The 11939-nt window shown below is 38.1% G+C and overlaps 6 protein-coding genes across 6 annotated transcripts; 3 read left to right on the plus strand and 3 right to left on the minus strand.

Moving 5' to 3' along the window:
* On the minus strand, positions 1–3115 carry Gasu_14070 (polypeptide N-acetylglucosaminyltransferase). Its single transcript, XM_005707912.1, has one exon. The coding sequence runs from the start codon at positions 3098–3100 to the stop codon at positions 26–28; it is 3075 nt and encodes a 1024-aa protein (XP_005707969.1). The 5' UTR covers positions 3101–3115; the 3' UTR covers positions 1–25.
* A 460-nt stretch (positions 3116–3575) lies between these two features.
* On the plus strand, positions 3576–6466 carry Gasu_14080 (transducin family protein / WD-40 repeat family protein). The gene is made up of 5 exons (XM_005707913.1): positions 3576–3764; positions 3813–4223; positions 4276–5695; positions 5745–6283; positions 6336–6466. Exons 1-5 carry the CDS (start codon positions 3591–3593, stop codon positions 6429–6431), a joined length of 2640 nt encoding a protein of 879 aa, XP_005707970.1. The 5' UTR covers positions 3576–3590; the 3' UTR covers positions 6432–6466.
* A 10-nt stretch (positions 6467–6476) lies between these two features.
* On the minus strand, positions 6477–7535 carry Gasu_14090 (maintenance of ploidy protein MOB1 (MPS1 binder 1)). Its single transcript, XM_005707914.1, has 6 exons — positions 7344–7535; positions 7165–7297; positions 6999–7110; positions 6881–6954; positions 6688–6826; positions 6477–6633 (listed from the first exon to the last, which is right to left on the minus strand). The coding sequence occupies exons 1-6, from the start codon at positions 7462–7464 to the stop codon at positions 6571–6573; spliced, it is 642 nt and encodes a 213-aa protein (XP_005707971.1). The 5' UTR covers positions 7465–7535; the 3' UTR covers positions 6477–6570.
* Positions 7536–7540: 5 nt separating this feature from the next.
* On the minus strand, positions 7541–9315 carry Gasu_14100 (ring finger protein). Its single transcript, XM_005707915.1, has 7 exons — positions 8943–9315; positions 8785–8895; positions 8613–8736; positions 8509–8559; positions 8287–8460; positions 8167–8211; positions 7541–8117 (listed from the first exon to the last, which is right to left on the minus strand). Exons 1-7 carry the CDS (start codon positions 9285–9287, stop codon positions 7648–7650), a joined length of 1320 nt encoding a protein of 439 aa, XP_005707972.1. The 5' UTR covers positions 9288–9315; the 3' UTR covers positions 7541–7647.
* Positions 9316–9635: 320 nt separating this feature from the next.
* Positions 9636–10696, plus strand: Gasu_14110 (uncharacterized protein). Its single transcript, XM_005707916.1, has 3 exons — positions 9636–9981; positions 10031–10222; positions 10276–10696. The coding sequence occupies exons 1-3, from the start codon at positions 9666–9668 to the stop codon at positions 10542–10544; spliced, it is 777 nt and encodes a 258-aa protein (XP_005707973.1). The 5' UTR covers positions 9636–9665; the 3' UTR covers positions 10545–10696.
* A 9-nt stretch (positions 10697–10705) lies between these two features.
* Gasu_14120 (solute carrier, DMT family) lies at positions 10706–11930 on the plus strand. Its single transcript, XM_005707917.1, has one exon. It carries the CDS (start codon positions 10843–10845, stop codon positions 11851–11853), a length of 1011 nt encoding a protein of 336 aa, XP_005707974.1. The 5' UTR covers positions 10706–10842; the 3' UTR covers positions 11854–11930.
* The last annotated feature ends 9 nt before the right edge of the window (positions 11931–11939 follow it).

The raw sequence follows: 11939 nt of genomic DNA on the forward strand, positions 1-11939 counted from the left end.
AGATCAACCATTGCATTCTCATCTGTCAGCAAATGCGGAACCCTTCATTCCTCGCATGTTTCAAGAATTGCGAACAGTTGGATAAAGGCCAATTAGGAGAAGCTGAGGAATAAACGTCTTGACCATAAACAATTCTGTCAGGAAGATTATGGAACTTGTGAAACCAAGCTTGCCAGAACAGCGCCTCTAGATTCCTTGTCCATCTGAGAGTGTCGAAGAGAGGCAATCTATCCCTATTCTCTATTAAATATTTTCGAATGGCAAGACGCTTCTCGTAGTTATAAGCCAAATATATTGCTATATCTTGATATTCATTCATATCTCTTGCGATGAGTTCATCTAACCCTGCAGCATGTAAAACACTAGCAGCTACTCGAGAAGCTAGACGAACAGTTGGTCCCGTTACTACAGGTAAACCAGACCAAAGCGCATCAGTAGCGGTCGTATGGGCATTGCAAACAGGAGTATCTAAAAATATATCAGCTAAACCACATCTTGCTATATGTTCTTCCTTTGGAGCAACATCGGTGAAAATAATTCTGTCTGTAGAGATATGTCTTTTGCTCACTTGAGCTAGAAGACGAGCTTCTGCAGCCGGTGGGAACCGTAATAACCATATTTTGCTACCTGGTACTCTTTTAAGGATATTACACCAAATATTGAGAGTTGAAGGATCTAATTTGTAAAGTTGGTTGAAATTAGCGAATAAAACAGTACAGTCTCCTCCTTCATATACAGATTTTGGAAGACCATAACTTTCCCTTGTCAATATGATCTCTCCAGAAATGCCACTGTTGGACTTTGAGATGATTCTGGGCTCGCGGGGACTGGATTGTTTATGATCAGAAACAAAATAAGTATGTGGATGATACAACATTACTTCCGTATGACATTCTGGAACAAACTCTGGTGGTGATGCTACTATATCACTTATCATATACTCAATATAGGATGCTCCTAGAGAACCTGCAAACCCCATAAATGCAACTTGAACTGGTGCAGGTCTCAAAGCAAATATTTCAGTCTTGGCTCCTTTTGTATAGCCATTTGCATTGATCAATATATGAATTCCATCATTTGCGATGATGGAAGCCGCTTCATGTACTGTCAAATGGGAAATATCACGAAAATGTTCTGCTTCATTCTCAATCTTTTTACGGTAGTGAGATCCGTCACTAGGTGAAAGACTATAACAAAAACATTCAACACTCTTCCCCGACCTGTGGAAGCCATAGATAGACTGTGTAAGATGTCCATATGGATGATTTTGAAAATCGGACGAGACATAACCAACTTTCAAACGACCGCCACCAAAGTAATTCAACTGGGGCTCTATCCATTCAAGTTTAGGCACTTTACAGAATGCGACATTAGCAGCTGCTCGAGCTGCATAAACTGAACCAAGTAGACGGAATTGTTCATTGGTTACTGGGTAAATGAGACAATGAAATGGTTGAACACTTGGTAATGGAAGCTGTAGCAGATTCTGTACAAGTTGCATAGCTAACATATCTATAGTTTCCTTGTTAGAGGCACTAATTACTGAGGACAGTAGTTGTTGTTCTTCACAGCCATATAACAGACCACCTACAATATTATAGACTACTTTGGATGACTGAAAATCATCGCATTCTGGTCTCACTTTTATGTTCATTTTCAAATTCCCATCAAATACATTTCTCAATAATTGTATACAAGTTGTACGATATAACTGTAGGATTCGATCCAGATAACTTCTGATTGTCTTCAATATTTCATTACGATCTGTCCAATCGCAAAGCATGGCCATGGAATGTGCAAGCTGACTAAAAGCATCTTCCAAATGTGGCGCCAAATGGATTGCTGTACGATGGCATTTCACTGACTCTTCCAGACGGCCAAGATCCTTTAAAGTATTCCCCAAATTAGCAAAGTGTTCCGCAGCGTATGGCTGCAAAGAGGCTGCAAGAGAAAATGCTTTCAGTGCTTCATCATTTTGGTTCAACTCTCGGTAAGTCACTCCGAGACCATTTGCTGCTGCTGCCAGATGGGGATCATAAGTCAATGCTGTTAGAAAGTGCAAAACTGCTTCTTTCAAAAGATGCTTCTCTCGACAAATACCACCCAAATTGCAATGAGCTGCAGCAAGTGTTGGACAAACTTGGAGACATTTAGAATAAAGTGCTGCAGCATGATCAAGATCTCCCTTATCTCGATAGATATTTCCCAAGTTATTTAGGGCATGTGGATGTCTCTCATTCCAAGCCAATGCAGCCTCATAACATCTACTTGCTTCCGTTGTTCTCTGTAAGGCCTTCCAAGCATTTCCCATGTTGTTATACGCATCTGCGAAACTAGGTTGTAATTCAGTTGCTAAACAATACTGTTCCACAGCCAACGAATAAAAGCCTAGTTGATAGCATACGGAAGCCAATATTGCTCTGTCATAGGGATTTTGTGGACATGTGTTGATAGCAAGCCTTAGTTCTTCTTCAACTTTGTTCATTGTGGAAGTTGTACCAGCCAGTCTACTAGCAGCTTCCAGATGAGTTTTATAATCTGGAACTCGTGATGTCGAAAGAACAGGTTGCATTTTCCAGTTTCCAGCAAAGTATTCTGCGTTCATATCGGCACCGAAATGTAGTTGGGCTTTGTTTGCTAAAATATTAGGTTGATATACAAAACCAAAACTTTGCTTTGTTTCATTCCAAATAAAGCTCGAATAAGGATGAGGAGCTTTTACTGCAGTCAAGTTAGGAAGCGAAGAGGATTGCCCAAAGGGACTGTGCCAAGTATCCACATATGTCATACTGTTTATACTAGGCAAGATACAAGCGTTCCAACCAACAGAAAGCATAGAGTCGTACAATTTAGGTTCACTCCATCTTTGCGACGTCCAACTGCTGTTTTGCCTTACAACCCTGTTTGTCCTGTTCAAAGTAGAGGGTTCTTGAGGATGAAAAAAGTCTGATCTTCTAGTTGGCAGGTTATTAGAGAGTTTCTGGTTTATATTCTTTCTTGAATCTTCATTGTATAGTGCTGTTACTGGAATAGGGTTGGTTCCATATCTACAACTTTCCCTTGTGTTGTAAAGGGCTGTGTTGTGTGAGAGCAACGCCATGAAAAGAACGACTTTTGTATAACAGCAATTGTGTTCGTCGCTCGTAATATACAAAAGTTGAATAAAGTAAAAATAATTTTTCCAGTTTGTGGTAACTCTATCTCCTACTCGTTGGAAAAATGGCCGAGTAGAATAGGCAATCGGACAATGTTGTCGAAAAATGGTTTATTGTCTCCATTGTTTTTCAACAACAAAAGAAACACATCATCACTTATGAGCAAACACTTTTCATTTGTCTCCTCGTAAAATGACGCATTTGAAACGTTCATTATTCTATTTCCTCTTTGATGAAATTCTAAACATTTCTATTTCTAATACGACTAGAAATCTTTCAAGATGACGACTACAAGAATATCACTGCAACAGTCCTCCTTTAGATACTGGAATACAAGTGTCACATCTTATTCCATCAGTTGCAAACTTATCCATCCGTTTCCTTTGGGAAGATTGTCACCGGCCATTATCACAACTTTTACCAATTTTCTTAGACATGGTGAAAGCCTATTACAAGTTCTCACCTTATTCATTATGGGGTGTTGTTGCCAGTAGAAGAGTTCCTTCTGTAACTATAGATAAAGAAATGGCTTCTCGGTTCTTTCAGGTGAATTCTGTAGTGGTTGCCACAGCAGCAGTGAACCTGATTAACTTGTGGAACATCAGGAAAGTAAGCAAAACCCGAACGACCTCAGTGTTGAGTTAACTTAGTGATTAGATTGAGAAAGTTGCCCAGTTAGGTAATCTACTCGACGAGGAAATTTCCTCTTTACACTATGCCATCGGCAGTAGTTGGATTCTTGCAGGATACAACAACGGTAGAATCCGGGTTTTCAGTCTCGAAACCCGAAAACTTGAAGTTTTGATCCACTCTCATACTTCTCCAACTACGACTATTGTGGTTGATGAGTCTGGATTCCAACTCGCTTCAGGTTCAGGTGCTGGAGACATAGTGCTTTGGGACTTGAGTGCAGAAAAGGGAATTTGTCGTTTGAGAGGCCATACTAATGAAGTTACAAAATTAAAGTTTTGTTACTTTCATAGCAAACAATATCTGGTTAGTATTTCCAAGGATTCCTTATTAAAGATATGGGACCTTGTTGGATATTCTTGTGTGCAGACAGTAGTGGTAAGTTTGTTTGCCATTCTCGAAACACTTATTCTGAAACAATATTTGAAAGAGTACTCGAGGTGAATTGTGGGATTTTTGTATAATCCCAAAGTTGAATATACTTGTTATTGCTGCATCACAACCTGAACTAGAAGTATTTGGTATTCTCAAACCAGAAACGCGTTCTTTGTTTACAAGACAAGAAAATGATCTCGAAGAAGAAAGTCATTTCATCGTCACTTTGGGAAATATTTCACTCAAGTCTTCCAAATGCACAGCGTTATGTGTTGATGAAGCGGGTTGTCATTTGATTGTTTATGGGAATGACAAAAGTTTACAAGCGTTTCAACTGAGGAATTGGGAACATGCAATAAGGCATTTGAAGCGTAGAAGAAAGAGGCATCCGGAAACATCTTCTGGAACGCTTGATTTAGTTGAACATACCGCGTTGTCAACTTTGCAGGCAGTTGACTTTCTTATTTACCGGCAGACATTGCAAGTTCCTCACCGCATTCGATCCATCCATTTGCTTCATTCAATATCCGAACAACAGAAGCATTCGGAAGGGTTCCATCAATCCATTGTCATGCAATTTGCCGATAATGGATTGAGTTTGTATGACCTATTGTATGAAAAAGAGTCAGATGAAGTTTTTACATTACGGCAAGTTGCCAATTTAGATATTCACGGTCATCGCGGGGATGTACGTAGTCTAACGTTCTCTCGACAACAAAATTACTTGTTATCCGTTGCCTCTTCTTGTACTGGAAAAATATGGCAAGTATCCAACAATCTTTGTTTAAGAACTCTATCGTTAAGTGGCTACGGAACTTGTTGCCTCTTTGTTTGTAATGATATTTTTACTGTAATTGGAACCAAAAATGGTACTTTGGAGATTCATTGCACTTTAACTGGAGACTCCGTACTGCAACTAGCTGATCATGAAGGTCCTATTTGGAGCGTATGTGAATCGTCCGATGAAAAATACTTGTTTACTGGAGGCAGTGACAAGAAGATACACATTTATGAAATGGTCATCTGCAGCACAACATCAGGTACCATTCCAACTATCCAATTGGAACCTATTCGAACATTGGAAATGTCTGATGAGGTGTTGTGTTTAAAAACTACACCAGATGGAAAGCTTTTGATAGTAGCCTTGTTAGATTGTACAGTTCGTTCATTTTATTTGGATTCTCTTCGTTTCTACCTTAGTTTTTATGGTCATAAGATGCCAGTGCTTTCAATGGATGTAACGAGTGATTCCTATTTGTTGATAACTGGTTCTGCAGACAAGTCAATCAAAATTTGGGGTTTAGATTTTGGAGACCTGCACAAGAGTTTGTTGGGACATGAAAACGCTGTAATGAACATTACTTGTCAACCAAATACTCATTATTTCTTCAGTGCTTCACGTGATGGCTTGATCAAGTATTGGGATGCGGATGTATTTCAATTGTTGATGAATTTGAAAGGTCACTCTGGAGAAGGTACGTAATTTTTGTGCTCAAGAAAACATCTCTTTTTACTTTGGATAAGTTTGGACTCTTGCGATATCTTCCAATGGAGAAATATTGGCTAGTGCTGGACACGATAAAAGTATTCGACAATGGAGAAGGACCAATGAACAGTTGTTTCTTGAAGAAGAAGAAGAAGCAAGGATGGATGAAGCATTGGCGAATTCTGTTATCCAGGAGAGACGTCGAAGTGTCTCAAACTTGGAGGCTTCCGTGCATCACATAACTTTAGGAATGGAGTCCATTCCAGAAGTAGTCAGTGCTACGACATTAAACCATATGGATGTTGTAGAGAATTGTGAGAAAATTTTGGAAACTTTGCAACTCGTTCAAAAAGAATGTGAAAGAGAACAAGAAGAACCTGAAGAAGCTCCAGATATTCAGCTATTGGGACTGAGTCGTCATATGTATCTGTTAAGAACGCTATCCAAAATAAGGATAACTGATTTGGAATCTGTACTCATGTTGCTTCCTTATTACGCAGCTGAACAGCTTTTAAGTTTTTGTTCAGAGTTGTTACGTTTACCGTGCAGTAGACTCTATGCCGACTTGTTATGTAGGGTTATTTTATTTTTGACGCAGTCACATCGTTCCGTTATGATACATGGAATAGATCGAGGACAAATGGAATATCTTACACAAGGCATCCATCAACTGCTTAGTCGGAGTAAAAAGAAAGTTGGCTTCAATATCGCTGCACTCAAAATGATCTTGAAAGACGAAGCAGTGCCAAGAACAGTTACAATGGAGAATGACGAAAAAACATTTTTTTATGATAATCAGACAAATAAGAAACGACGAAGATCCAAATCAAAAAGAGGAGAAAATCTATCAAGTCATTCCACTCTCTAAACTTTATCTGCGATATCTTTCAACGGTTCGATATCCTTATCCGAACATAATCCAAATTCCTGTAAGACTATATGAGACAAGTTGAGAGGACATAATATCGAGAGGAAAGATACCTGTACAAAACACAAAAACTGAAAGAAACATGTATTCAGATGAGATTCTGCACCACGTTCCAGAATAACATCCCAATGAGAATAATACATATGGCCATAAATTCGTATGAGTCTTCTCGCAATTGTCTTGGCAGTTGCACTAAAAGAACAAAAATTATGAGCAAGAGATTGGTCAAAGTTCCAACAAAGATACCGAAACTCTGGTGATTTGACTGCTGCACATTCTGTGCTAGTTAACTGATCAACTGCAAGAAGTTTTTCTGCCCACTACACAATGTCAAGTAACCCTCGAGAAAGAATGGGACACTCACATCCAAAAACAAAGATATATATTGAGGCGCCGATACTTTGGTTGCCTTTTTATGTTGGTCGTTATCTTGCCATAGATATTCATACTTTGAGCCAGCATTCATAACAGGACAACTGAAACAAAGCTTCTAACTATGTTCTCTCTCTCAACAGTAACATATCAATTACCTTTCATCCGTACAATCTCCATACAAACAATTTTGTAATAAACTGACGTGGTACAAGCAATCCAACAAGCCAATATATATCCAATCTTCTTCGGGATAACCTTCAGGTAGTTGAATGGCTTTCCGCACGTCAACTAAAACTGTCAATATCTTCACCTTTTGGAAAGCGAGACAACCTACTGTCTACAAGTTTGCGCTTCAACTCTGAAGGGGGAATCTTCTTCAAGTCTTGAAACTTTTTAGACACATCAAAGTGCTTTTTAGGTTTGACGGTTTTGTTCTTTTCAAAAAAGGATAACATGGACCTCGAAACAAATGAATAAAGGAACGTGTCCCAGTTCAATGGAAAACGTCAGCAAATTGCTTGCTCAAACTTTGTGAGAATCGCGCTCTCATAATTTATTTTCATAGAGACTCAATAAAAGTGTCTGGATAATAAACCATCATAAAGTATATAATAAGAATCAGCTCAAGCGACGATATATCAGTTTCGATCCAGCAACCGGAAACGAGCTACTCTACCCCAATTTCTCAAAGAAGATAACCACAACATTGCCGTATCACGTGTAGGTTCATTCCTGGTGTTCTGATCTTCTATAACGACTTCAACGGTATGATTGTCAGAATCTTCGTCGTTATGTATTGACGATGCCACATTTAAATGAATGTCAGAACGAGCTCTTGGATCTGCACTATCCAATGTAATCTCCTCCAACTCATTTCCAACTGGATGATTCTCATACTGTACATCTCTGTCTCTATAGGAAGAGGCACCAGCATTTGTATGGCTAGTATTATTCCACCAGGCAAACGAGGCATCACCTGCATCTCCATCATGATTATCACTCTGTGGCTCATACAATCCTTCTTCAGATAAAGATGCATCTGGAAATACATTTTGTTTGCAGATTGGACACAATGGACTACTTTCCAACCACTTCCAAATACAGGCTCCTTGAGAAAAGTTAAATATAATACCATACTGAAGGAAATAAAAACATACGGTGAAACAAGTGATTACAAGGAAGCTCATTGATATTTTCCCCTTCTGAAAAAAGGATCCAAGCATATCTAAGAAAGTAATATACATTCAGTTAAGCATTATGCCATTATAGAAAAAGACTCACCGCACAAACATCTGGTTCTACTGAGTCACGTGGCATTGAATAATGCTTTACAGGAATACCACGAAGACGTCTTCTACGCAAATATCGACCATGAATATCACGACACCATGCAAACAACACTTGAAAGAGTCTGACAAGCATAATAAGAGAAGAAGCTGTCATAACTCCAACTAGTGACAGATCAGTTCAAGAAACCCAATTGGTTAGGAAAGACTCACTTAAACCAGATTTGAACAAATCTATGACAGAATCAAACATGCCACCACTCACTAAATACAACACATTAACACCCAAAGACAACATAAATAAAAAGAAAACTTACAATTTCCATCTAAAAAGACATCGGCAGTTGCATTGAGAACAATTTGAACATAGTCTCCATTTGTGTTCGCCTTTTGAATAAACGTTGCTAAACCCAACTCTGTCCAGGCACATGGAATATTTATCTAAGCTACATAGTTAGAAACTACAACTTCACAATGCTGGGAACGTACGCTGTGTCTTGTGCCATATATCCCGGCAGATGAGCTCATAATGTACAGCTTATCTTCTTCGTCAAAGACTAACATGCCAGCACCATTCCGATTTTGAACTTCAAAGGCAAGCTAAATCAGTTTTAGCAACTTTGAAGCCATGTGAGAAACATACGAACCTCCGTAAACGAACAAGTTGAGTAGTTTGCGGTTGCCTTTGAAACGTCGAATAGAACAAAATTTCCACCAAAATCATAGTCTTCGAAAGGGGCGCAGGGGTTTTTGTCGTAGTACGTGATATTTCCAACAAAAGAATACCCTTTGAAACCCAAACCTCTTGTTGCTCCAAAAACTGCCATAATATGCCTATAAACCACGGCAGAACCATCTGGTCCCAGAGGATGTAAAACAACTAAAGCGTTACCCTTTCCCACAAACTCGAATAACATAACGCATACGAATAGAACAAGTAACCACTTTTGTCGATTATCCTCTCTCGAACGGAAGTTCAAGCAATTATTCATAAGTTGTTTTCTGAAAGTTTTCAAAAGAACTGCCTTTCAAGTAGAGCACTCAAGTATTAAATAAGAACAGAAGAGTAGGTAAAATAAAACACTTCAAACCGAAATAGAAAAGTATAGCTCTTTTTCCTTTTCACAAATAGCCAATTTTTCTGATGCCTGAGCTGAATTCAACACTGCGCCAATTTCTTCCAGAGCGTCTTCGAAATTGGAGGCGAGACGGGATATGTCCACTTCATTTTCATATTGAAAATAGACTTTCTTAGAATCAACAAGCAACTCTTTTCATTTTATGGATATTTACAAATTGTGGACTTTAATACTCTCTTTAGTAAACAAGGAGGAAACTGTCATTTAGATTGTCAAACTTAACGACTCAGAATGAATATGATTTCTTGCCAAAAGGAAATAAACGGAAAGATTCACTTGGAGTGTGCTCTTCACGTGACTACAGTCTCCACATTCCCAAAAGACAAACTCACTTTAACAGAACGTGATATGTCACCGTTGTGTTTTTTGAAAACTTATCTTGTTTTTACTATAGGACAAAGAAAGACTGCCTTTCGAAAATGTTTTCTTCACGTGCAGAAAAGAAAAAAGAAGTTTGGAAGCATCCATAACTATCATAAAGATAGAACCAAATACTATTTTTCTTGTCCTTTTCGGAATGTAACGCAAATGAAACTGAAATCAAGAGGTTTTTTTATCTTCATCAGTCTACCTGTGTATAACTCAAATCTTAATAGGATTGTTTGAACAGAAAAGGACTCTCATTTCTGTCTTAGCGTGCTTCCTTACCGGTATCTATTCTGCTCCTTTCTCTTTACTGTTGTTTGGTATTCCTGCTACAACAGTTGGTGCCCCTACAAACCTCGTTGGACTGTTTTCTGTTATCATTTCCGCTTTTATTGAGTTACTTTTTGGTAGAAATTGGACAGGTACTGATAACTTTTTTCAAGAGTATTTGGTTGAGTTGTTTGTGGAAAACAAGGGACACAAATTTTTGTATATTTCTGTTTTATTTGTTGTGTGCTATGGGATGGGTATGATGATATCAAACCCGACAGTACAAAGGAAAGTATAGAACCTATGATGGGTATTGAACGAGCAAGTGAATCTGAAGAAAACACAGACAACGAAGAAATACTAGAAACACTGTCATCCTTGCACTCGTGGGATGAAAAATTTCTGAAGACTATGCAAAGTGAAGGAAACGGAGAGTCAATCGACATTTCGAAAGGAGATGATAAAGGAGGTTGATATTATAGTTTTTATTTTGACAATGATATTGAAAGTTTTCAGCGAGATATATCGTTAATGGAACACCAATTGTTATACTTGATGACATAACTGTGAAATGTACCATAATTGAATTCTAATAGGATTCTTGTAACTGTATTTAGTAGTTGTGTGGATCACTTCCAATTTTAATCTCTTTCAAATTGGATTCTCCTCGTCAGAAAGAATCTTAAAGTTAGTTTTTCATTCCAGAGACTTTTTGGAAAGTGGGTTTGAGGTGTGGACAGTTTTGGGAAATACTAAACAACGAACTCGACGTATGAGAAGAAGAGCTGCCTCAGTCCTTACTTATTTAAAATCAGCCGTCCCAAAGTTTCACTCCAAATATGGAGCCTTGGTTGCCTATGCACTCAAGTCTTTGATAGCCGCGTTATATTACATTTTAGTTTCAGTTAGCCTCACCGTTTTCAATAAGTCTATTTTTCAAAATTATGACTTTCAAGAAACTACCATACTGGTTAGCAGTCAGCTATCCATTACTATTCTTCTTCTTTTTATCCTTCAAAAGATGGAATTCATTTCGACCAATGGTTTTCAGTGGGACTTGTTTGTTGCCTGTTTGCCATTAGCTTTGTCTTACTATTTGATGTTGGTTACAAGTATGGTCGGATTGAGAGACACAAATCTGGTGATATACAATACCTTGAGAAGAACTACTGTATTCTTTGTTCTCATTTTAGAAAAGGTTATCCTGGGAAAGAAAGCTTCTTGGGAAGTTGTAGCTAGTGTTATAGTGATGTTGTCTGGCACTATGGTGGCTGCTATTTTTGATATGTCTTTTTCCATTTATGGCTATTTTATGGTTTTTTCGGCAAACCTGACAACGGCAGTCTATTTGGTACTCATTCGATATACCCGAGATCAGACAAAATTAGATAACTTTGGTATTCTGTATTATTGTTCACTCTCATGTCTACCTCTGTTCTTATTGACAGGTATATTGGATGGAAGTTTGAGAAGACTATTTATGCATGCTCCCCGCTATGAGTTTTCATTTTGGCTATTTTTTATTTTAGCTTGCTCATTTGGATTTGTAATCAATCACTCTATTTACTACAATACCACGACAAACTCTGCCTTGACTCAAAATATTTCAGCTCAAGTGAAAGATTTGGCGTTGCTTGTTTCTAGTTATTATTTCTTTCATCCTCAAAAGTCATCAACTTGGGGTCATATTGGAGTCGCCACTAGTTTTGTTGGAGGCCTCTTATACGTCTTAGCCAAAGTCATGGAAATGAAAAGAACACTGGAAGAATTACCTAATAAATAAGAAGATACTCATATTGTATATCAGTATATCCATATGTATATTTATATTTATATATGGATAAATAGATAAGGATAACGACGAGTATT

Source organism: Galdieria sulphuraria, assembly GCF_000341285.1.
Source record: "Galdieria sulphuraria unplaced genomic scaffold scaf_8, whole genome shotgun sequence".
Taxonomy (NCBI): domain Eukaryota; phylum Rhodophyta; class Bangiophyceae; order Galdieriales; family Galdieriaceae; genus Galdieria; species Galdieria sulphuraria.

Excerpts from the sequence above, each read along its gene's own strand:
- Gasu_14070 (XM_005707912.1), bottom strand. The coding sequence starts at position 3,100 with ATGGCGTTGCTCTCACACAACACAGCCCTTTACAACACAAGGGAAAGT.
- Gasu_14080 (XM_005707913.1), top strand. The coding sequence starts at position 3,591 with ATGGTGAAAGCCTATTACAAGTTCTCACCTTATTCATTATGGGGTGTT. Across the intron at positions 3,765-3,812 it reads ACTTGTGGAACATCAGGAAA|ATTGAGAAAGTTGCCCAGTT; the intron begins GTAAGCAAAACC and ends CTTAGTGATTAG. Across the intron at positions 5,696-5,744 it reads GAAAGGTCACTCTGGAGAAG|TTTGGACTCTTGCGATATCT; the intron begins GTACGTAATTTT and ends ACTTTGGATAAG.
- Gasu_14090 (XM_005707914.1), bottom strand. The coding sequence starts at position 7,464 with ATGTTATCCTTTTTTGAAAAGAACAAAACCGTCAAACCTAAAAAGCAC. Across the intron at positions 6,955-6,998 it reads ATATATCTTTGTTTTTGGAT|TGGGCAGAAAAACTTCTTGC; the intron begins GTGAGTGTCCCA and ends GACATTGTGTAG. Across the intron at positions 6,634-6,687 it reads AGTTTTTGTGTTTTGTACAG|GAATTTGGATTATGTTCGGA; the intron begins GTATCTTTCCTC and ends ATAGTCTTACAG.
- Gasu_14100 (XM_005707915.1), bottom strand. The coding sequence starts at position 9,287 with ATGAATAATTGCTTGAACTTCCGTTCGAGAGAGGATAATCGACAAAAG. Across the intron at positions 8,896-8,942 it reads CAACTTGTTCGTTTACGGAG|CTTGCCTTTGAAGTTCAAAA; the intron begins GTTCGTATGTTT and ends AAACTGATTTAG. Across the intron at positions 8,737-8,784 it reads TATATGGCACAAGACACAGC|ATAAATATTCCATGTGCCTG; the intron begins GTACGTTCCCAG and ends TATGTAGCTTAG.
- Gasu_14110 (XM_005707916.1), top strand. The coding sequence starts at position 9,666 with ATGAATATGATTTCTTGCCAAAAGGAAATAAACGGAAAGATTCACTTG. Across the intron at positions 9,982-10,030 it reads AATGAAACTGAAATCAAGAG|GATTGTTTGAACAGAAAAGG; the intron begins GTTTTTTTATCT and ends AAATCTTAATAG. Across the intron at positions 10,223-10,275 it reads TTTTGGTAGAAATTGGACAG|GGACACAAATTTTTGTATAT; the intron begins GTACTGATAACT and ends GTGGAAAACAAG.
- Gasu_14120 (XM_005707917.1), top strand. The coding sequence starts at position 10,843 with ATGAGAAGAAGAGCTGCCTCAGTCCTTACTTATTTAAAATCAGCCGTC.